The following is a 25,145-nucleotide window of genomic DNA, read 5'->3' on the forward strand; positions in this document are numbered from 1 at the left end:
GCCCTCTCTGTGCTCAGGGCGGAGCTCATAGCTCTCTGCTGGGGCACTGGGGAAGGGAAGAGGAGGGGGCAGGAAGCCCCACCACACCCTCGTGTGATTAGAGATGAGCCTGAGTCTAAATGCCAGCTCTGACATTTATTGGCTGTAAGGCCATAGACAAGTCATGGAACATCTCTGAGCCCTGCCGGCTTCCTCATTCGCACAAAGCGGAACATCAAGCCAGGCGGGTGTGTGAGGACTAAATGAGAGGATGCATGTGAGGCAGGGAGCGTGGCACCTTACCCAGGAATAAGTGCTCTAATAGCTCGGCAACATTATTCTTGTTATCTTTATGACGTGGCCTGAACTCCTAGGCAGAGAGAGGGTAATGACGGTAGGCAGCCCTGGCTGTGGGAAAGCCAATAGGAGCACGTGGGCCCTCTGTCTCACCTCAGGCTCTGGTCAGACCCAGGGACACCTAGACTGAAGCCCAGCGTGCAAGGTCCCAGCACAAGGTCCCATGTACCTCACTAATGCAGAGACCCTTAAGAGTCCACCTAAAAACAGATCTTAAACCATCACCTTGTAAAAATTACTAAGTAACATGCACCCTAGACCCCTGTGTCCCATTGCTGGTCCCTAACTGAGTCCCTCCCATCCCTCTTAAGGGTGGATGTTGGGTGTGGGGCAGGGGATCGGGATGAACAGAGGGACATGGAGTGAGGGTCAGGGATGGTGCAGAATGCATGCTCTGCAGGATACTTGACAATTTAAAGTCAGTGAAGTTTCATTTTGGTCTCTGTCTACATGACCATGCCTTAGTGTCCTGCTTCCAATACATGCCCACAGCAGGGGTCAGGAGGAGGCAGGGAGGGGCTGGAGAGGAGGGTGATGGAGACACCAACGCCCTGGCATTCTGCTCTAGCATTCTGCTCTAGTCTGGAACACAGACCTTGGTCAGGGAGCGGAGGCTGCTGTCAAGTTCTCGAGGCTGACTTACATTTTCCTCAGGTTGGGCAACTTCTTGAAGATACCAGTGGCCTCTAGAACAGATATCTCATTGTCGTTCAGTCGCCTAGATGGGAAGCAAGCAGATGAGGCAGTGGGTTAGCTATGCATTGGGTCCCTACTACAGCCCCCCATGCCTTCACCTGAGTTGCCACCTAGACTTCACACTCAGCCAAGATCAACAGAGCCATGGAAAACTTCAGCGTCTGATGAGAGGAAGAGAATGTGAAGGGGCAGGAAAGAGAGAAGACCAGGCTCCTCCTCCTAGAGGAAGCCCCTTTGACTAGGGTGTAGTGGACTTTTTGAATACTGAGCATGGGCATGCCTTTTTTCAGCACCCAAACAATCAACTGCCAATGATCTGCCTTGATTTTGTAGGGGTACCAATAACAACTTAAATCCCCAGGAAGATTTCCCCAGGTTCTCCTAATACTCCAAGCCACTTGGCTCCTTCCAATCACTTTCCTCCGCTGAGGGCAGCTCAGGGACTGCACAGCCAACATTCATGCACACTCAGAGAGAGCAGGAGGGCCAAAAAGGCTGTGCCTACTGTGATTGGTGAAGTCAAAGAGGACAATAATAATAATAATGAAGGCCACCATCATTTATGCAGGGCTTACTCTGTGCCAGGATTCAAGATGAATTCTGTGCTTGCATTCTCTTCCTTAATCTTCCTAACCACTGTGGTAGGTAGGTATCATCACCTTCACTTTATAGTCTAGAATCTGAGACTCAGATCTGAGAAGCAACTTGCCCAATCTCAGGAAGACTGGAGAAGACAGGAGTCAGACTACGGCGTGTCAGCCCCACATGCTGTGTGCCCTCACACCGACCCCCCCCCATGCTGTAACGTTTTAGCTTTTCCACTTCCGGATAAACCAACACACCCCTTTATTAGCATGGATGATTGGAGGCTCAGATATATCTAATCATTCTAGTTGTTTTCTCACTTTATGACAGTTATTTATTTAATATCCATCTTTCTGGTTACATTGTAAACTTCATAAGGGGCAGGAGGGACTGTTTTGTTCACTGGGGAAACTGGTGGTGCCTAGCTTAGAGTAGGTGTTCAGAAAATATTTTTAGAATAAATGAACTGTCTTTAATTGCGAGTAAGCTGTCCCAGGGGATACCTGGGTGTCTGCCCTTGGCCCAGGACGCAGAGGACAGCCAAGGAGGGCCCACGTGATTGAGCCAGAAGGGGTCGCCAGGAGACCCGGCCCAGGGTGACTGGGTGTGTGGGGACGTGGAGGGCTTTTACGCCCAGGTAGTACTTACAGATCGGTGACATATTCGGGAAGGTGGCTTGGGATGCGGGCCAGCTTCTGGTTGGAGCAGTCCACGATGGTGCCCTCGCAGCGGCACTTCTCGGGGCACACGAGGTCCATGAAGCACTCACTGCTGAACCTGCTGCGGTAATCCTCTGAGCCTGGGCGGGGCCAAAGAGGAGAGTCAGTGTCACCAGGGTTCCCAGCACAGGTGAGGCTGTGGGCGGTGGGGTTGGGAGATGTGTAGGAGGTGGGGTCCAGTGGCAGACACAGTATTGCCTTCATTTTTTAGACACCTTGCTGGTGCCCTCCCTGCCCCCTAGCCTCCCAGGCCCGTGACTTTCCATTTGGTCTTTGTCATTCATCATTTTCAGTCCTCACAGGAACCAGGCTCAAGCTCTGTGAGCTCTTAAGCTTTTGTGGGTCACGGACCTTTTTGAGAAGCTGATGAAAGTTATGGATGTTCTTCTCAGAGAAGTGCTCCTAGGGACATGTGTACACAATTCAGCCTACAAGGTAGGGGGGGCCACCCACTCCATGATGCCTATCAACTATGGACCCACATGAAAAGTCAAGTGAAGAGATTTTGATGGTGGCCATGCCAGGGGTGGGAATGAGGTAAAGAAAGGGGGTCACAAACTCAGTTGTCTTCAGGGTCTAAGCAGGTAATGAAATGATAAAGGAGGCCCAGCATATGCAATCAATGACCATTGACACCTGGCCTCAACCTTGGGGAAACAATAATGAGGGTTGGGGACCTGGGGAATTGGAGCCCACCGCCCTAATGCTTGGGAATTCAGCTCAGGGTTGCCTGACAATCCTTTTTAAAAACAATATTGGAAATGAACTCAAATTTAAAACGTTGTGAAGAAAAGTACACGTCTTCTGAGGGCCAGATTTGCCCTCTGTCTTTGAGAGTAAACTCTGTTTAACTACAGTGAAAGGCCAGTTTGGATGAGCTAAAAGCAGTTGGAGCTAAGATTTATTGTTTTGAAATTTAATTTCTCTCGAGGTTGCACAGTAATGGTAACAGGACCTAGGATGTGATCTCTCAAGAGACGCGCTGGGTTGCTGCTTTAACGATCAGAAATGATTCCCGGGCACCTGGGCCAACCTCTGCGAGACCACAAACCGTGCCCGAGGTAACCGGGAAGCTCTGGTTCTCCTATTGGACACCAGCTAGCTGATGGCGGGGGTCTGATTCACTCGCACCCTCAATGTTTCACTAGCACAATGCTAGGCACGAAACACGAGCTCGACCCACATTTGTCCAGTGCATACATGGGGTGTCAATAGCGTATCAGTTGCCCTGGATATGAGTATTTCTGAAGTGTTTCGGAGAACGTGAACCTCATTTGTTTGCTTAACCAGCTGGCAATCTTATTTGCGTTAGGAGCAGTATGGGGCACCAGCAGCCCAGAGGTTTTAGCAGTAGGGGGCATGGGTTTGTCCAGGCTTTGCCACTTACTAGCCTCAGTTTCTCCACACATAAAATGGGAATCAAATGATTGCCCCAATCTCACGGGGGTTGTTGTGAAGATACAGAAAGATCAAAGTGGTGGAGAGTCTCTGGGAAAGGGTCAAGAATTGTACGGATGTTTGTGATTCTACTACTGTTTTTTCCTAGAACCTAGTGGAACATTTGGCACATCAGAGGCCACTAACGTATCAGTGTAGCTAGTGATAATAGGTGACATTTACTGAGCATGGACCACGAGCCAGGCATTACTCTTCAAACTTCAAACAGGTGAGCCCATTTAATCTTTGCAACACTCTGAGGTTATGATGACTCCATTTTATAGATGAGGAAACTGAGGCCCAAGGTCATGCAGTACATGTCAGAGGGACGAACCCAGGCAGGCTGTTGCCAGGGACCACGTGATAAACATTCTGCTTTACTGTAGATATGCATTTTGACAAAACCTTTATCCCAGTTCTTCTAGGAATGATCATAAAGTCTAGCTCGGTCAGGGTGGACTGAATGGATTTTCCGGTAGCGGGCTATGGTGAGGCAGGAAGCAGACATCGTTTGCCCTCTTGGTTTCTCATCCCTCACATTATTAACCTGTGATAGTTCCTGATCGAGAATAAACTTGGTGGGTCTCTGATTCTGAAGTGCGACCATCTACCTAAAACAGGGGGTCAGAGGCCTGGACCTGTCTCCTTCCCCTCTCTGCTCCCTCCCAATCCCCCTCCTTCACCCCACCTTTAGGCTTGTGTGAGTAAAATCCATGCACACAATCCCACAGTTACTTGAGCAGCTTCCTGGTCCGATGCCTTATGCAAATCTCTTATCCTTGGCTTGCCAGCATCCACACCACTGAATAACTCTGATCTGGGCCATTTCCCCCAAGACACATCAACGTGCTGAGTCTTGGACAAATTTCATTTTGCAAACCCTGCTATATGACAACCCTCTCTTGCTCCCTGCCAGTGGTTCCACACGGTGACGGTATAAAGGGGCATTTCGTACATATGCATATATTTTTCCTTCAGAAGGGTCTACAATGGGATCCTTGCAAAGTGGAGGAATCCTGAGTATTGATCAAAGGCAGAAAGACAGGAGGGAGCACAGTTTGCTCTTCAACGCGATGAGCCTGAAGACGTGCACTGGCTGGGCTGTGGCCAGGGACAGCCGCCGATTAAATGCATTTTCGTTTTAATCAAGGTGAGAGCGTCTGTAGTTAGCAGGAATCGCTCTCTGTAGTATAGTTAGATTATAACTGGCGGACCTCTGCAATGGAGCTGCTGACCCATTTTAATGAAATGATTTTGCAATTAGATTCGATGGACTAATGTGTTCTTTCCAGCACTTTTCCCCCTGCTGTTTTTGTTATTGCCCTGGTTTGTAATAACGAGGGGGTCGGAGTGTGATATTTTACATGAGTGGGAGCCAGAAATGTTAATAATGGCGTATGTACATAACCGAAAGAGTTCATTCCCCAGTCAGAACCAGCCTGAAATGCCACCTCCATCACTTCATATTTCATTACCGAAACTACCCAGGGTTTCTTCAAGCCATTTGTTATGCCTAATGCTCATAACTACCCAAAAGTATTTTTAACTTTTACAGAGCTTTAAAAGTCAATTTCAATCTCAATGCATATTTGTCACTGCCAGAAATACTTAGGAGGAGAGGAGTAACTGAAATAGGCCACCGCTTCTTCTCTTCGGGGCGAGTTCAGATAGGAGAGATCTCGGAGGATATGAAGAAGGGCCATAAAATAAAACCCTGGCTGAACCGGGTCTCGGGAGAGCTAGTGTCATCTGGCATTTCACCTGCTCCTGCCCCTGTACCTTTCTCCCCTTTTGCAGGCTGCTCAGAACAACGACACTTGGAACACGATCACAGAGAAGCTTTAATAGACCAGGGGGTGGAAATCCATAGCAAAGCGATTTTATTGCAAATCCCTGCCCTACGGCCACTTCGAGGGAGAGAATTTAACATTTGGATGATCGTGGGCATGGGGCAGGTAGGGAGCCAAGGCTCCCATTCTTTGGATGGACTTTGCAGAGGCCCAGGATGGCTGCTGCCATTAGCAATCTGCATTTTGCATCTTCCTTTGGGCAACCAGTTTGTTGAGTGGAAGTCACAGATTCACCGTCATCTGATGACCATGGACCTATCAACGCACGTGTCCAGAGCTCTCCTCTTCTACCTCCAATATCCCTAAGATGGGCAGGATGAAAGAAAGAAGGAAAGGAGCAGAAAGAGGAATTGGGGGGAGCATGAGGTTCCTCAGCTTGAAAAGAAAGTTATGTGGACGAGCAAAGGGTCATAAGTAATGAATGGAGTCAAGAGAACATTGCCAGGCACATAGTGATCTACTCATGGGCAAAGGCCGGGGGGACCAGACATCAGTGGCTGGAAAACACCAACTGTTTTGCCAGGAGTTTGGTGGTCAGTTGGGCAGACAGCTGTCCTAGTAAGCCCTCCCCATCAGAGTCTATTATGAATGCAGCCATCTGCCTGAAAGCAGAGGGAAATGCCCATGACTTGCGGCTGGGCAGTGCCTGGTCACAAGACTGCTGCTGCAGGACTAGGGAGGCGCCAGTGGAAGGGCGCCATTGTGGGCCCACTCCCAAAGCCCTGGCCCCTGGCATGGTGGAGGCAGGCTCAAGGATTTGTTCTGTATCAAATGGATCTTGGTAGATTCATGCTGGAGAGGAGCAGCCATTTAAACAGTGCTGCTTGCTCTCTCTCTTACTCAAGTTATTTTCTATTCACAGAAGTAAGGTTGAAAGGGAGTGTTAAAAACATTTCAACTTGCTATCAATTCAAATCAAGGTCTTTTTGATTGTATAATTCAAGGCAATGGAATTGTCCGTAGCTCGGAAGGCCAAGTATTATAGCTGTAAAGAGCAGCCATGCTGACCCTGGGAAAGTTAGTTAACCTCTCTGAGCCTCAATACCCTCATCTGTAAAATGGGACTTACAGGGTTGTTGTGAAAATTAAACAAGACAGCAATGTAAAACAGTTCCGTGTCTGCCCTATAGTAAGCATTCAATATATGGTAATGGAATTCAGAGAGGTTAGCAGCACTCTCCATTACTCAGCAATGGTTGGGCCCCTGGCTCTGAGGGGTAACCTGAGAGAGAGGAGACAATGAGAGTCACACATCACCATGGGAACCCAGAGCTCAGCTCCTGGGTCTGGTTCCCACCATGGCTCTCTCTCACGGGAGAGGACACAGACTTCATCGCAAGAACCAACAACAATCTTTGGTTACACTTGGTCCAGGATTTATCAAGAAACAAGCAGAATGGGAGTTGCTAAGAGCCCTCTCTTTATTGTCAGAGACAACAGGTTTCTGCACAGCTCCCACGTGGCATGCAATGAACTAGTACCACATGAGGAGCCCAGCACGGTGGCCCCCGTGTTCACTGTGCTTGGAAGGTCAAGGAAACAGACTAGACTTTAGGCCGCATGGGGACTAGGTCCAAAGTACTCATGAGGGATGAAGGTCAGGTTCAGAAGGAGCCTTAGGTTAAATCCAAAGTCTTAGACTCATGCCCTGTCCACCCATTCTCACGCTCACATTCATTCCCAATGCCTCCAATAAAGATGTAGGTGGGGATGGGTCACAAGTAGTGTGACTGTTGGGTTAGCTACCACTTGGGAAAATGACCTTGGGCTGGGACTCTTCCATGAAACAATGGGGCATGTGTCTTGAGCACACCATTCCCTTTGAATGGAAGAAGATATGACAGTGGTTTCTGAGCTTGAACCTAGCTACTTTTCCCATGGTCAGCATCCAGACTAGATTTGGGGGATGGCGACTCCATTTGGGGTAGGAGATGTGGATACAGATTTTAGCTTGCCCCCAGTGTGATTTTCCATACCCATTTCAGCCCATATCTGCTACCTGGAGGCGGAGGAACTCTGTGAATCCTTCGAGACTCCCACCCCCGCCCTTTGTGAGGCTAGACCGGGAGAGGTGGGTCTGGCAGGTGGTGGGCTGCGGTGCTCCAGAGCAGAGAAGAGGTGTCCAGCGGTGGTGGCGGCGGTGGCGGGCCATGCTGCAGGAGAGCGCGGTGCTTTCCGCGGTGCTTGACAGAACCATGTTCCGTTTCCATCGTGCCACCACATGGTTAGATCAAGCACAAAGGAAAGCCCCACGGTGACTGGTCAGAGTCAAGGTCAGGAAGCAGCGTCAGAGAGAGGACAGGAGCGCTCAGAGGAAGCAGCGTGGAGCAGCGGAAGCCGGAGCAGGCCCCCACTGAGCGTGATTAGTACCAGGAGCGGGGTTCCACGGGAACACTTCCAGAGACAGGAGCCCCCCTACCCTTGTTCCCCACGCCAGGGGAGACACAGGAGGAAGGGAGAAGAACAAGTGGGAGACTACTGGACACCCCTGCTCAGGAGCATCAGGGCAAAATGGATCCTTCCCCAAAGAATTAAAGAAGTCAGCCGTCGGTGGTCATATCACAGGCTTGAACTGAGCCTCTAAACTCCACTCAATCACATCATTTGATCTGACAAGACATCAAACTCAGCAGAAGCATCTTCTGCATGCTCTGCAACCCAGGGCCCGTCCCCACAGCAGAGTGTTTCCGTAACAGTCTGTTCCCCCAGCCCCTTAAATAAAGAGAAAGCTACAGTTCCCAGTAGTCTAGGGAAGCTGAAATGCTCTTCTTTACGAAAAAATCCCTTTGATGTTCCACAACTCAGGAGTCTCTTCAGTATCCTTCAGGTTCCCCCCAAACCTACTGGCCAACAGCTGATCCTCCCGGATCACTCAAGGTACCGTAGAGGAGGGGTGTGGTATTGAGAGGAAATACATGTTCCTAGCCAGAGAGAAAGATGGGGAATCCCGTGGGGCCCCAGGTTTGGGACTGAGAAACCTATAATCATAATGGTCTGAGAACACAGACTTTCACAGAGGAGGTGACCAGTGCCCCTCATGAGGAGAGGCCTCTTTCAGACAAAGAGAAGGAAGGAAAGGGAAGACACCTGATTCTAAGATCTTTCATTTCTTAAATTCCTCCATGGCTGTGAATCATGGCAGTGGGTGGGGAGGGACCAACAACCAACCTTTCTGGATGCCAAGAGCTCAGGTGAGGGTGCCCAGTCTTTCTATCCCTATCTGTAATAGATCAGGGGCAGTTTTTATGAACTTCCTCCCAAGCTATTGGGAGATGTGTGCACCTTGAAGAGACAGAGCCAGGGCCAGGTGACTGGGACTCCCCGTGCCCTGCCCTCTGACAGGAGGGATGGGGTCACCGTTCCTCCACAATGTGTTTTTGGGACAAGATGATCGCAGCATCTTGACAGTGCACAGCTTGTCTGCAATGGTTGACCAGTTAGTCAAGGTCACTCCACAGCTCTGGGTCTTGCCCCTGCTCTTTCTAAGCCTCCCGATCTGACCAACTACAGTTGGCCACTGTAATCTAGACTCAACTTCGCTTTGACCTCCAGATGTGTAGGGCTCTGAAAACACTCTGGTTTGAGGATTTCATATTTAGAGGTTTGATTAGGGCCTTAGTACCAGAGCAGGGAAAATCCATCCCTCTCACGTCCCCACCCCCAAGGCTTAAAGTCCATTCTCCTTCTCTTCAGTTCCTCGCAACAAAATGAAATGGAGGGACTGGGGAGAAAGTTGTCAAGAATCTTCACAGTATGTCAGAAGTCCTGAAAATACCACTCTATAACCTAAACTAAGGCTTTTCTGCGGTGTGGGCCTCAATGTTTTCCTCTCTAGCATGGACTGGGTGACCTCTGAGCACTCTACAACTCTAATTCCCTGAGAGGTATCTTGCTGTCTGCCATCTTTGGACACACTGTCACCATCCTCCCTACTTTCCACCACGAGAGTTTCTTCCTGCCGACTGGATCTCCACACACAAAGGGGGTAGGCATGATGGCAGACAGACTGTGTCTTCCAGCTGCCAAGTGCTCCCCTAGGGTGGGGCTTGGGGTCCCAGGCAGCCAGGTGGTGCCTTTTCAGGAGGACTTAATCTGATGGTCAGATCACCCCAGCCAGCAGCATCCACCTCTAACCCGATCTCGCTGCCCAGGGCGGCGGACGCAGCTGATAGAGGCAGACGCAGGGCAGCCGGGGAAACCAGACACCCCGCCTAAGGAGGGGCCTGATGCGTGGCAGAAGCAGCCCTCAAATTGGCTCCTAATTACATCAGCTGTCTCTGCAATGGGGGAGCTTTTAGGGGAAAGTAAACGCAGAGTTATTATCTGTCAAATCCAGTTCATGTCACCTGCCCCACCTCCCTTCTTCTGGAGCTTCTTGGAAACACGGAGCTTTAGACCTACAGCTTCTGGATCCCCCAAGGCCAAGACAGGTCTGGGCCCCAGTATCTCTCAAAGTCAAGGCCTTTGGAGCTCACCAGCAGCTCTCTCCACCTCTCTTCTCTGCAGCTACATAAAATGAAAGCGTATAGAAGGCTGTTTGTCGGGCTCATCACAGCTCTAACTTTCACTATCTTTATGGGAATAATCTTTCCACTTAGTATTGATTTTAAAAAAAGATACTTTAGACAGAGTCAATCCAAGAACCTGCTCCTTCTCCCGTTTGTTTCTTTTTTTATTTCCAAGCACCCCTACGCCACACAGGAAAAGAAGCCAGGATCCCTCCAATGCACAGGTAGGTAGGTAGTGGCAGAGCCAGAGTTAGAACTAAGCTCTGCTTTTCCTAGGTCTATCTGCGATTTTCTCTTTCTCCTACTTAGTTCTCTCTGTACCCCCACCCCCACCCGGCCACCCCAATCCCAGCCTGCAGTCATTCCTAGGCAACTGCCCAGGTTGTGTCCCTAGAGACACCAGTTCTCAGACCCTGGACTGACTCCATCCCTGCCTGTCCCCAGGGCTAGGGCATCAATCCGGAGCCCAAGATCTTGACAGGCACCCCGTGAGAGCCAGGGGGCAGGGTTGGCAGAGGGCACCCTGCCCTGCTCTACCTCTTATCACCCCTCTTCTTGGGCATGACTGCTTGTCAGAGCTAATTAACTCAGGCCTGGCCAGACACAGGTAGGAACAGAGGGGACAGGGGAAATAGGTCATGTGGAAAGGTCTCCTGGAAAGGATGGTTGTGCCTCAGGTGACAGCTCTGGGCTGGGAGAGGTTTTTCCTCCCAAAGATGCTGCCAGCCTCAAGAAGGAACTTAAGAAAAGAGTTTAGGGGTGGCAGGTGGGGACAGGGCCATGAGACTGCAAAAGGAAGTCATTCGAGCAGCTGGAGCTCCTGCCCAAATCTCCTTCTCCCCCACACGCTGCACGGTGTCAAGCAGGGAGCCAGATCTGGGGCGCAGTCCTGCCTCCAATGTTTGTTGGCTGTGACCTTGGGATGCCCCTTTCACCTCTGAGCCCTTAGCTCCCTCCACCGCAGAATGGGGACCTCTCCTGCTGATCTCACAGGACCATTGGAAGAACCAAATCACACTAGAAGCCCTCAGCCCAGTGCTCATCAGAGGCAAGAAACTGCCCTTGAAATGGACATCACTATTCTGGGGAAGACAAATTGGGACCAATGTCTCATACTGCCACGAAGTCCCTGTGGTACCTCCAAGCTTGCTCAAGGTATTTGCTTCTGTTGAAAAAAATAGCTAAAGTTTATCATTCTGGAGACATGGATTAAAGAATCTGACTTGGAGGACAAGAACTACTTGCAAGAAGCAGAAGTCTGCCTGTTGGTCTTCTCCCGGTGACCAGTGCCCACGCTGGCACTCTCCTCAGGACAACTCACTTACATAAGACGCTCTCGGGCACAAGGAGAAGAGCGGTTCTCGCTGAAACACAGATTGTGAGGGTTGGCTCCAATCCGTCTCAGCACATCGTACTATCAATCTCTCACCATTGGGAGCACAATGCAGCGTGGTGATTTTTTCCAGTAGCAAATGACACAAATGATAGTCATTTTTAACTGCCTGTTCACCTAGCTATTGGGTCAAGGAGAGCTACTTTTCTTTTAAGATGAGCTGAGAATTCCCCTGCCATTCAACCCTGGTCGGTGTCTGACCAGGGGGGAGGAAGGTTTCTAGAGAGAGCTTGGGAACTAGGAATTAACGCTTTGCTTTCTTCTCCAGCACAACTCTTTGCTGCTCTTTCCACAATCAGAATGCACCAGTCTGGGAGGGGGAGAGAGCTGGCAAAAATGTCTGTGAAACCTATAACACACTACAGTCTGAGAGGAGCACCAAAGGTGGTCTTAGAGGGAATGAGAGGCCCCCAAGATTAGATGTCACCTGCAGCCTGGCCTGGGGGATATTTATTTCTCCATCTGCCACTTGGGAAGCAACTTGAGAAACAAAGAAACAAGCAAAAATCGTAGCCTCTAAAGGGCATGTGTGTAAGGACTGCCCAACTTCTCGCTTCCACCTAGCCCTGGAGATAGGCTGCCGCCTGGGTTCTGTCTCTCCTGAAACCGTGCATCCTCCCCACGCCCCTCCATGCTTTTATTGTGTGTGTGTGTTTTATTTTAAATCCATAAGATAATTGGTTTTCTGCAGGCTAACTGAATTTCCCCAATTTAATTTGCAAAGATGCTCCCCAGGAGCCATTACAGCGCTCGCTGTCCTCCAGATTGGATTACTGGCCTCTCCGGGGCTGCTGTATTCGGAGTCGGAAAGTGGGGCCCAGCCCCCGTAACCTGATTACCTGAGCAGCGGAACTTCTTGCTCTTGATCTGGCTGAGGCGCTTGTTGGCCAGCCGGCGCGGGCTGCTGCAGCGGGCTCCGCTGGTCTCGATGGGGTTGTCCTGGAGGTAGTCGGCCAGCCACCTCAAGTGGCAGTCGCACACAAACGGGTTTTGGGCTAAGTGGCTGCGAGAGGGACGGGAGTTCGTCAGGAGTGACCCGCAGTGCGTGCTCCTCCATCACCCCGCCTGGTGCTGGGCCTGGCAACCCAGAGCCAGGCTCCCTGCCTCTTCACCCCAGGAGGACTCGGGGGACGTGGGGGCTTTCAGACAGGACACAGAGAGGGGGCCTGAGGCCTGCTGTCTGTAAAAGACAGTCACAGGCACAGCTGGCATCCCATCTGGGGAAGGAGCCTCCCTGATCTCCCCACTTGGGGTAGAACCCACCCCTGACCGCCTCGACTCTCACCCACGCCAGTTCTGACGGGCAAAGCAAGTCGCAGGCCAGGGTTGACGCTCAGAGCAGCCTGCATTTTATTTCTCCCAGCTCAGTAACAGCAGGCACACAAAGCAGCTGGCACAGCGGCGGGCACATGGCAGGTGTTCCATATATAGTAGTGGGTATTGTTGTCATTATCCTCCTCATCACGAGGGCAGCACTGTGGGTCTCGCTTCCCCAGGCTCAGTGAGAAAACTCTCCAAAGCGCCACACACAGTGCTCGGCACATGGTCGGGGTTCAATACGTAGCAGCTGTTCTTACTCTTTATTGGCTCCTAGCTCTGGCTCCAGGGGCAGTAAGCGCCAGAGGACTCAGAGGGTCTCCAGAAGCCCCCACCTCATGGTCAGGCTTGGGGCTGGGGCTAGGGTCTAAGCGTGGGGCTGAGATCTGTGCTCAGGTGTCACCTACCTACACCTCTCTTTATAAACATCTGCAGTGCTCGAGAGTGAGCAACTGCTCCCAGAGTGCCCGGATCAGAGGCTTGGTTTGCAGAGTGGCAGGGGTGTTGGTGGGCAGGGATGGGTTATCAGCGGCGATGGCACCTGCTCAGGTTACTGTGGCCATAATGGTTAAGAGAGCAGGTTAGCCGCAACTCTGTCTGAATTCAACTCCTGCTTCTCACTAGCTGTGCAACCTTGAGTAAGTTACTTAAACCTTTCTGCGCCTTGGTTGCCTCACATAGAAATGGGGAATCATAACAGTCCTACCTCATAGGGCTGCTGTGAGGCTTAAAGGTTGGAATGCAGGGAAAGTACTCAGTGCAGTGTTGAGCACTGCGTGAGTGCTCAGTGCAGGTAAGCTAGTACTGGTGTTGTTATTCCATTCTCACTGCAGGCTCTAGAATCCTCCTGGACGTTCTCCCTTTGCCTTCATTTTGGGTGTTTTCTGTGACTGGGGGTTTGGGGTCACCTGCTGCCTGGGCACGTGCTGGCACTCGAGGCGGTGTACTCACAGCGTCTGGATGGCCTGCAGAGGAGCAAAGAGCCCCTTGCTGATGGTCTGCAGCTTGTTGTCGTACAGGGAGAGCAGGTGGAGGTTCTGCAGGTCCTGAAACGTGTTCACCCGCAGGCAGTTGATCTTGTTGGCGTTGAGGAGGCTACAAGCAGAAGAGGGGTCGGTGACTCACCAATCCCGGTAATCACCCACTGAGCAAGGGCTGCACCTGCGGGGGCTGGGCTCAGGGCTCCCCCGCCCTCCTGCAGCCTTGGGCTCCTGCTGCAGAGCAGAGGAACGGGGGACCTGCATTCCTGCGGCCACCGAAACTCTGAACACATCCTGGCACTTGCACGCCCGTCACCACGGATGCTGAGCCGCACACTGCCGTCACCTGGAGCCTCCCCTTGCACCCCTGCCCTCGAGGGAACACGGGAAGTGGTACCCCATGTGCTCCACTTTCTTGTTTAGAATACAGAGCTTCCAGGAATTGGAAAACGAAAATCATCTGGCACAACTATTATAAAGCTTTAGTTTATTGACTGAGGGTGATTTTGATTCAGAAAATTCCTTAGAGTTCTTTTGGATCACTGATCTCCTTGGAAATCTCATCAAAGTTATAGGTCATCCTCCCAGAAAAAATATATCCGTGGGTAGGCATGCGTGCAGGCACACACATTCTCTCTCCCTCTCTCCCTCGTGCGCATGCACACACAGAGATGGGGCCCTGTGCGATCCGACCTCTGCCCCTCTCCCCTCCCATCCACTCCACCCCCACTCACTACCCCCTGGTCCCTCAGACACAGAGTGTGTGTTCTGCCCCAGGTCCTTTGAACACACCCTTTCCCCCCTTTGATAAGGTGGCTCCTTCTCCTCTGCATCTCAGCTCAAATGCCACCTCCTCAGAGAGGCTTGCCCTGACCACGTCATCTACAGGACTCCCAACCCCCATTATCGTCTCTCATAGCCCCTTGTTTATTTCTCCGCAGCACTTCCCTCAATGTGTGATTATAGGATATTGGTTTTCTTGTCTATCATTTGCCTCCCACCCAAGACTGTTAGCCCTATGATGGCAAAAATGACATCCATTTCCACATTCCTCCCTTATTCTCAGTGCTTAGCACAAGGATTTATTAAGAAATATACCCAACTCCACATGCCACTCCAGGTGGTCACCCTCCTCTAAGGTGGCCCTGATTCCCTTTTCTATCCACCAGGGACCCCTTCCGCTGTGGTTTGAGTTCTTCAGAGCCCTCCCCCTCCCAAAAGAAAAAAAAAGCATCAAAGGAAGCTGGCTTTCAGGTGAAATTCAGATCCAGCACAGATGATGCCATGAGGGTTACAGGAGAGTTTTCCAGAATGGGGCTGGCAAGTCCAGCGAATTTGGGTTCTAAGAGTTTCCTTTATGATCCTAGACTGACTAGTTGTGCCCTCAAAACTACTGCCAAAACACTTCTCACTCGCTCCTGAATGAAAGTAGGGGAGGGAGAAACTAAACCAGCAAAAATGTTGAATTTTTAAAATCTCTACTTGCAAGGCTGCCTCAGAGCTTCCCTCATGGGGAACGACCCCTGAGATTTGCAATGGGCTGGTCTGCCTCCTGAGGCTCTTGACGCCAGGGTCCAGGGGGACTTGAGTTGGGGGCAGTGGGGCTGCCCAGGGGAGCTACACCATCCCTGCCGCCTCTCCCCTGCTGCAGGCCCGTAATCCCACAGGCCTCTGTGCATCCGTGTACAGGCAGGCAGCTGTGTGGCGGAGACGGTGGAGAAGAAGCCACCTGTGTAATCCGGCTAATAACGGGCGGGGTCCCAGGAGTCCACACAGATGTCCTCCTGCCTCGCAGCGGAAAAAAGCTCACGTCGCTAGAACACATTTCATGTTTTCCACAGTGCTTTCCCAACATCCCATTATTCTCACAGCAACCTGGGCAATGGGCAGAACCAGCCTCACAAGTCACAGGTGAGGAAACTGTTGCTGAGAGTTGGGTGGGCTTGTTCAAGGACACCCGTGTTTCCAGGGAGCATGCAGGAAGTGGAGAGGATCATTTAGGTTCCTAGAGCGTTCAGTCTCATCTCTACGAATGCCTTATCTACCCAGCCTATCTGTCTATCCCCTTTGCAGCATTTCCCTGAGAATCTCCTATGCTTTGTACACTACATTTTAGTCAAAGTCACTCCATTTTGGGGGCATTCCAAGGAGGACGCTATGGAGCAGAGAAACAGGGAGAAAAGCGAGAGGATCCAACGGGGCCAAGCAGCTAAGGGTCAGGAATGGACCCTTCACACACACATTTTTTTGGTTTGTTTGTTTAGAAGGAAAAATAAAGTATGTGGTAAATGATTTGTTCCAAACAGATATTCAGGGCCTTCTGAGGCATCATCTGGCTGGAAATATTGAACTTTTCAGTACAGAGACCAGGTCAAAGGTGCCAATCTGATGGCCTGAGATCAAAATCCTCCTTGCAGCATACTGCATCTCACGTGAAAATCTGTTCATTCAGCCCTCCTAGTGTTTTAGAAGTTGGGAAATTTCACATACACACCAGATTTCTATTTTCTCTTGGAAAAAATATCAGAAGCTCTAGCAACACTGGGTCCACTAGAGGCAGCTGTGGAGTGGCTGTCCCCTTTGGATAGGACATATGCTCTCTGTTCACCACAGTCCTCACTACTCCCCATTGTATGCCCTTCACTAGTTTATTCTACCTACCTTGCCTGGGTGGGCATTTAGACTTGAGACCCTAGTGCAGACTCACAAGCTCAGTTGCAGTGCTTGGTTCTGGGGAGCGCTAGACAATGGACAAGGATGACGGCCATGGAGAGAGAAGAGGGCAATTTTGACCAGCCTTCAAAGGGTATCCAAACCACATGCCACTCCGGCAACCCTCCTCACCCATCAGAACTATCGAGGCTTCTTTTTCTGATCCAGACGCTTTCTTGTTTCCAATTGCGCCTAGATCTCTCAGCATGGGATGTTATCACAAAGATGGAAGGCAGAGATCAAAACAACCCAGGCTGGCAGAATTCCTAGGCAAAGATAGCACGAGGTGCACAGTGCATGAAGCAGAGGCAAAAAGCAACAGAAAAGGGCAGAGTCTCTCAGCCACTTATTCTCTCCTAGGAGGCGTGGCTCCCTAAGGCAAGACAGCTAGGTGCAGGGAGAGATAAAATTAAGCTGCTTATCCAGATTTAGATGCCGAGGACGGCCTCCCTGATGCCCAGCCCCAGCAAGATCTAACAGCTTGTCCTTCTGTCCTCTCTCCTTTGGGAGGAAGGTTGGCAGCTACTCAGCCTAGTCTGGCTTCCATGAAAGGATCTCTGAGCTGTCTGGTACATGGACAAAAGTTGGAGGGGAACTAAAAAAACACCCTACAATGGAGCAAACAGAGAGTAAATAAAGATTTGAAATGGGGTTCAGCAGTTCTGTAAGAAGTCCTGAACACAGGGCATCTCCCTCTTTCTCCACCAAGGCTGCTTGATCTGTCCTGGTTCATCCCCCTTTGAGGGGCCACAGTGTAACCGCTGTGTGAAAGGATAATAATAATGCAGCATCATCTCTAGAGACCACAGCTCTGTGTGCAGCCCTCTGCCAAGCGTTTTCCAAAGCACTTTCCATGCAGTCTTTTCTTTCACCCTCACAGCACTATCATTGTCCTCATTTTGCCGATGAGGAAACTGAGAGTCAGAGTGGTGACCGATTTGACCAGGTCACCCAGCAGTAAGTGAAGCTCCAGCCTGTCTGACTCCAAAGCTCATCTCTTATCCACCATATAAAATCCATATTCTCTTTTCCGTGCATGATGGAAGGGTGTTCCCTGTCTCTGGGTTGCTTTTGCTAGCTTTGGAATGCAGCTGGGCATGCTTTAGGTGGATGCAGGTCTGGTTGGGTCTGGAAGACTGCTTGTCTCTTGGTTGTGTAGGCATCAGGAGTCCTGCTGACTCTTAGGAAGGACCTGGCACCAAGCTGGCAGAAATATAGGATGCTCACCAAACCGCAACTGGCACGAAGTGGCAGGTTCCTCAGTGAGTGGCTTGCACCTGTGCAAAGCAGGGTTTCAGCCTTCAGGGATCACTAACTAGATGCTGAGTTGGGAGCTGGTATGCTTGGCTCTGTGCTCCCCTCACCCTGAATTCTCACTCTCCTCTGGGCAGACCAGGGGACAGCAACGAAGCAGAGACAGCAACATCCCTTATGCAAGATGGGATGCTCCAGCTTGCCTCATTCAAGAGGTTGCCTGATACTCAAACTCAAAACTTAGATCTTAGAAACGCAAAAGCTTAGATCTGCCCCAAGTAGATCTCAGCTTGATCTGCTATTGGATCCATGAGTCGGGTGGTTGGGGACATACTGAATATTACACCAGAAGCAGATCCAACCATCTTTTGGGATCACCTGCTCCCAGACTCACTTGCCAAAGGAACCTCAGAGGTCATATAAAGAAATAGAGGGGCCGGCACGGCGGCGCAAGCAGTTAAGTGCTTGTGCTCCGCTGCGGTGGCCCGGGATTCGCAGGTTCGGATCCTGGGCGCGCACTCATGCACTGCTTGTTAAGCCATGCTGTGGCAGTGTCCCATATAAAGTAGAGGAAGATGGCCACGGATGTTAGCTCAGGGCCAATCTTCCTCAAGAAAAAAGGGAGGATTGGCATCAGATGTTAGCTCAGGGCTAGTCCTCCTCAGAAAAAAAAAAAAAAGAAAGAAATAGAGAGGGATGGTCTGCGACAACCAGGCCAGGTGAACAGCAGGGGACACATGACCTAACAGGTAATGAGCACTACGCGTGACCAGGTACCTGCCAAGCACCTTACACATATTAACTTACTGAATCTTCCCACAGCCCTACGAGGTGTTTTCTCCACCTGACAGATGACACCTCTGGGGCTCAGAAAGCTTAAGTCCCTTTGACCAAAGTCACACAACTAGTAAGTGGTAGGTTGAGATTTGGATGCTATCTTAGTTCAAAGACTGCACTTCGGGCCGGCCCCATGGCTTAGCGGTTAAGTGTGCACGCTCCGCTACTGGCGGTCCGGGTTCGGATCCCGGGCGCGCACTGACGCACCGCTTCTCCGGCCATGCTGAGGCCGCGTCCCACATACAGCAACTAGAAGGATGTGCGACTATGACATACAACTATCTACTGAGGCTTTGGGGGAGAAAAAGGAGGAGGATTGGCAATAGATGTTAGCTCAGAGCCGGTCTTCCTCAGCAAAAAGAGGAAGATTAGCATGGATGTTAGCTCAGGGCTGATCTTCCTCTCTCTCTCTCACACACACACACACACACACACACACACACACACACAAAATAGACTGCACTCCCATCCATTCTGCCACCCCGATGTCCACTAAGGGACTGCGGGAATCACCTAATGCTTATGGGAGGAGGCAGAAGCACGTGCTTTGTAGCCACTCCCATTAACTTAGTGATGATTCTACAATAAAACAAAACAAAAAGCGCCGTGCTCCCGTCAGAGGAAATTAAGGAGTGTGGCACACCCGAGAGCAGGAGTACTCGTACATCACCTTCTAAATTTATTTCCAAGTGTCAGCTCCGCGAGGCCCTCCGCCACCCGCCTCTTCCCAGAGCACTTTCGGCTTTCACATATGTTCCATGTCAAGAGGTATTAGCACTCAGCCCGTTGACTAACCAACACAACGATGCTACTGAGAGAGAATCTTTTCCAGGAGTCGTTGCCTTCAGGAAAAGCAAGGCAGGAAACAGAAGCCCTTGAGAGCCAGAGAGCTGAACTTGAAGGGGAATGAAATATCCCGAGTCTGGGCTAAGGAGGGCTCTCGTGACTCAAGTCCTTCCGCTAGGGGACAGCGCCTGGCCTGGCCAGAAAAGTCCCAGGTGCTGTCATCACTCAGCAGCTTACAGTTCCAGTCATTCGGGGTCCAGGTAACACAGGGAGATGGGCCACAGGAGGGAAATGAGGTGCACCCTAATCTGTGAAAAGGACCTATACACCCAGTCTCCCTACAGAGGCCAATGGAGCAGAAGGCCTCTGAGGCCCCATTGTTAGCTACTGCCCTTGCCCACATCTCCTCCTCAGTGAAGACTCCCCTGGGGCTCACAGGCCTTTGCTGCGAGGCTTGGAAAACACAAACATCTGGCGTCAGGTTTAATGATAAATTGCATTAAATCACCTTGGCAACCCCAGAGGTTCACATGTTGATTCAGTGGCCTAGAGCTATCATTCCGAGTTATCTTCTCTACACCTGCCCCGGGGTCTGCGGAAGACAGTGGTTATGTTACTCTTCCTACTTATACGGGGTTTGTCTGGAAATGCCAAAAGCAGATTCCAAACTCCGGAGTACAAGGTCTTCTCAGGAAACTGGTGCCAAGAAAGAGTGCAGCGGCCCCTTCCTGGAGAATAAGTAAACCCCTTCCAGGAAAGACCAGGGGATAGGAAGATGGGTGCAGGCTCCTGCCAAGGGGGTGCTTCGTGGAGTCTCCTTTTCCTAAAGCAAGCTGGGGAGTCAGTTTCTGTCTCATAAGCACTCAGATGCAGACACAGGGGAGGAAAGATGGTACCAACAACCGCAGGGCATCACCCTTTCTCTGGCTCCGCCAGGAGCGGAATAATTTTTAAAGAATGGGTTATAAACGCTCTTTGTTATTAAAAAACAAAAGTTCTCTGTATGTCCCTGGAAGTATTTACTATTAGTGAGCATAAACTATTAGTGGCATAAACTATTAGTGAGGACGCCAATTAGGGGAGCTCTTCTGGACCCTTGATTAAGCAGGATATGGAGTCAAACCCCTCTCATTAATGTGTCTTCCTCTTTTTTTTTTTTATTTCTCTAGTATTAACCCTCTGTCATCCTGAATTTCTTTATCCATTAATTGTAATAAGGACCACTCTCACGCCTTAGAACAAACATCCTCTCATCCTTCCCCTACAACCTATGGGGGATTTATTTTGACCTTCAGCAACCTACTGAGGCTGGACACAGGGAGGAACCTGGTGCCACGAGGTCAAGGAACTCTGACCCTGCCCAGAATCTCCCCTGCACTACTGAACGGGCGCTCTGGGCCACATCATGCTAAACACTCACAAGAGGAAATGGGAGGAGCCCTCCAAGTCCTAACTAGGGGCAAAGATGACTCCTCCCCTCTCCCCTGGTAATGACTGCACTGCTGGTCAAGGGCTGTGGGTTGTCATGGTGATTCAAACCGCAAATGCAGCAACGCCATCGGGTGGCCTGTCTGAAAAACAGGACCCCCTTCGACTCCACAGACACAGGAGGGCCCTAGGAACAGGGTGCAAGCAACTGGGCTTTCCTATGGCGATCAGAGGGAGGCTGAGAGTCTGAGAGACCAGACATGGGGAGCCATCACCTGCTATCAGGAGATCAAGTGACCTCACATGCCCCTTCCCTCTCCCAACAGCTACTAGAGTGGTCACTTACCTACCAGACTGTTACCTGGTTACTAGTCAGTCCTTTAAGAGGGGTAAACCACTCACTCAATGACCAGAGCATGCAACGATTCCAGAATTTAAGTCTCCTCAGGAGCTTTCCTTAGGAAGCTCCAGGTACATAAGAGAGGCAAGAACTCCTCTCTCAAGAACGCATCTCCAAGTCAGTCTGCTTCTCCTCCTGGGGAGAATTCTCATCCTCTCACCTCAACCCAGTCTGTTAAGGAAAGCAGCTCCTCGAGTGGCCTGTGACAGGGCTCAGGGCAAACGTTAGTGGGATGATGACAAGGAACCAGACGGAGTTCCACAGGAGACAGCAGCCTGTGACTTAGACTTAGGCATAACAAGAGGAGCTGATTAAGTCAGTTCAGCAGCACCCCCTCCTTGGCCTGAGCCATGAGGAATTCTCGTTCCACGTATCACAAAACTAACTCTGCAGAGCTGCCTGTGACTGGGTCTAAAGCAGAAGTCTCCGGCATGGACTCCAGAATCAGATGGCCTGGGTTCCAATGCTGCATCACTTCCGTGCTAAGAGACAACGGCCAAGTTACTTAACCCTTCAGTTCCTTAGTTTCCCCATCTGTAAAATGGGCCTTTCAACAATACCTTTCTCTTAGCATTGTTGCAAAGATGAGATGAGATGATGCATATGAAATTGCTTAGCACAGGTTCTGGAGCATATTAAGCATTCAATAAATGTAAGCTGCTATTATTAGCAGCAGTAGTAATACTTGTGAAACAGCTGGTGAGGGAAAGTGAGCCATAGGGAGTGAAGTTTTGCTCACTGCTCTGTAATTGGCATGTTGCTTGGCAAACTCCAAGATCCTCAAATGGTCTTGTCTGCCTTCCAAGAAAATCGAACAACAGGTGCCTGGGTTGTCTTAACTTATTCCAGCCCCAAGACAGTCTGGTTTGGTTTAAGACCTCCTGGAGCAGGCTTAACATCGACCACGGCCAGCATTTACATGAAAGCTTCCACCTCAAATGACTGCCCGCCCTACTTGAGTGACTTTCCTATATATACCATGCAATCAATGAGCACTAAATGAATGCTCTTTATTCCCTGGGGGAGCTGTAACAATGCAGCTTGCAGATGCCCATCAGAAGAGGAAGTGACAGCTCTAGAAACACACTGACCGCTTTTCTGGCTTTGGGGAGGACTGACCTCTGAGGCACAAGGTGAGGGATCTGGGGCACTCCAGCTGGCTGCATACCCAGGATCACTATCTCCACAGATGTCCCAGGAGCCCAGGAGCCTGGGTGGGCAGGGGAATGGAGAGGAACAGGAGCATCCACCCTAAGTTTCCAGTGAGGAAGGAGACAGATGGAGCCTGGGAGAAGAGGTGAGGTCACTGCTCTGGTAATCCAGCTGCTCCCATCCTTGGAGTTGGGAGCATGTGCCCAGTGGCATGTCCTGTCCTAACCTTGGATTCTGAGAACCCTCTATGTGGGATATTTCAGTTCTCACCAGTTTAGGAGGAAGTCTCTAAACACATTTCTTCTTGTCCAAATGGGCACCTGAATCACTTCCCAGCAGCCTGTTTTAAGGAGGGAAGCTGACAGATAACCTTGCATTCCACCAATACTATACATATAAAGGTTGTTACTCATAACCAGTGCATGTGTGTTTGTACAACGAATGTCTGCAGGAACTGAACCTGTTTAAGTACAGGGAGGCATACTAGCTATTTTCAAACATTTGAAGCCTTTTCTGAGTTTCCCAGAAGCCACTACTGAGGTTTAGTATAAGAAAAAGCTTCCTAACCTCCTAAGTATGCTGTGATGACTTATCACAGAAACCATCACAAATGAGTGATAGAAGATTTGTCAGGGAGGGCATGGGAGGCGTTTCTGCACCAGCCGGGGGGAAGGAGCACTGAAGTTCCTTGGAACTCCAAGCTTTTGGATCTTAAACTAAAGAAGGTGACTCTTGCGAGGCTGACACCCAGAGGACAGGCTGTCAGGTTTAGGAGGTCATTCCCAGGACTGCTGAGGCTCGTCCATGTGGACCCATTTGCTGCAGCCTCTGAGAAACTCTGTAGCCTGAGACATTCTACCAGTGCTTGCCATCAGCCCAAATGAACATGTTAAGAAAATGACCCGGAGGGCTGGGTATATACCAGGCTGGGCGAGTTTGGTGGGATGGCTGAAAAGTTTGGAGAAACGGGGAGAGGGCGGCGGGCAGGACAACCAACTACAACGTACCCACTTTACTAGCGGCAGGATCCTGACAAGTGCCAGAAAGGAGATATCCAAGATCACTTCGTGTGGCAGAGGCCGCTTTGTGATGCACCAATAATTTGAGAGACAGAGAGAGAAGAAAAAACACAAACCTCTCGCAAAAAGCCTTCGAGTCAAAGGAGAGGAAATTACCCAGACTATCAGGGTATTCTAATCAAAGCCTTCTTATCACAGTGTCTCCAGTCTAACAAGGAGAAATCCAATCTACAGTGGGCTGAATGCTAAATTAGATCTAATCAGGACCTGCTTTCCAACTGCTCAACAGCAGGTCAAAACCCAACGACGGCTACAGTTGCTGGTTCTTTCTGGAAAGTGAGCCTGCCTGAGTTGTGTCAACTCTGGTCTCAAGAGAGGGGGGGATGCTTCGTCTTTACTCCCAGCTACTCTATTCCATCTGCTCAAAATGGTGACATTAAACTTCAGTTCCTTCCAGGCCCATGCAAAGTCCTGTTAGTTCTATTCACTCATGACTACTGTCAGCTCGGAGCTGGGATACATTTCCTTCTTGAAAAACATGTATTTATTGAATCTGCTACATGCCCTGCACTGTGCCAGGTGCTTTGATGCATGCTATGTTTCTTCTTAGTGCATGCAAGGGCATTTTCCTTTCCATGCTAAATGCACAGATTGTAAAGGATATTCACTCCAGCCCAGTGGAACACAATACTCCCAAATCTACCTCAAGGCCGACGTTATTGTTACTCTTCTTTCAAGGGATTAATAGCTACAGTTAACTAGCCTTATGGTGGCAGTTATAACTTACAGTTTCTTTGCTACAAGCAAAGAACACCATCTGTGAAACACCCAGCTCCCTGCAGAGCCCTGGCATGTCATTCTAACAAATCACTTCAAAGGCCCACTGAATCCTGAGACCTTTGAACATGAATTTCCTCACAGAGACACAGAGTGAGACAGACATGGAGACAGAGGTGGGGGAGATGCAGAGAAAAAGATACAGAATTTTCTTTCTCTTGCTTTCTGCTTCATTGAAACAAGCCTGACCACTGCTCTGATGGATGCACTGTCTGGAAATGAGCTGGGCATCTCATCGCAACATGATTCACATTACTGTGTTTTTCTAGGAGAACCTGTCCAGGGCTGAGTCTTAAAGGACATGGGGAGGGTAAAGAGTAAAGGAGTGAGAAGGGAAAGGCTGAGGAAAAGACTCACTTCCTCTGCCTTGAAGAGTCTTTGGGTGTCACCACATGAGATGTTGCCTATTTTCCTCTCTCCTTCCTTGTTCCCGGCCTCCCACTCATTCGGAGACCCGGCCTGACTACGTGGTCTGCAAACTCATACTGTAGCGTCACTTAGCTGGCAAGCAGGGAGGCCCCAGGCCCTTCCTCACTGCCTGGGACTTGGACGTGATTTTAAAAAGACATACACACACACACACACACACTCAGATACACATCTCTGCAACCATACGTCTTGTGCTATTCAGAGGGCTGGGAGTCCTCTGAGCCAAAGGACCATGTAAACTCTACTCTAGTTTCCATACCTATTTTGCTGGGTGACTGAGGGCAAGTCATTTACCTCTCTGAGACTTGTATTCTCCATTGCTACAGGATACTCAAGATCAATGCCTAATACCAATAGGAATTGTGACGGTCATCGAGCAGACATGGACGTGTATGTGCACACACATACCCTCCCACACCCACAGTACACGTGTGTAGATGCTATGGCTGCCTAATCCAAACCAGAGATAA

The 25,145-nt window shown here is 50.3% G+C and overlaps 1 protein-coding gene across 1 annotated transcript in view; it reads right to left on the bottom strand.

The window, feature by feature from the left end:
* SLIT3 (slit guidance ligand 3) overlaps window positions 1–25,145 on the bottom strand; it is a 598,986-nt gene that overhangs the window by 89,267 nt on the left and 484,574 nt on the right. The window contains exons 13-16 of the mRNA XM_058545649.1: window positions 13,793–13,936; window positions 12,364–12,527; window positions 2,266–2,416; window positions 980–1,054 (exon numbers count right to left, since the gene is read on the bottom strand). Coding sequence (XP_058401632.1) covers window positions 980–1,054; window positions 2,266–2,416; window positions 12,364–12,527; window positions 13,793–13,936 — 534 coding nt within the window. The remainder of the gene's footprint in view (window positions 1–979; window positions 1,055–2,265; window positions 2,417–12,363; window positions 12,528–13,792; window positions 13,937–25,145) is intronic.

The sequence above is a fragment of the Diceros bicornis genome, chromosome 1, assembly GCF_020826845.1.
Source record: "Diceros bicornis minor isolate mBicDic1 chromosome 1, mDicBic1.mat.cur, whole genome shotgun sequence".
Lineage (NCBI taxonomy): Eukaryota > Metazoa > Chordata > Mammalia > Perissodactyla > Rhinocerotidae > Diceros > Diceros bicornis.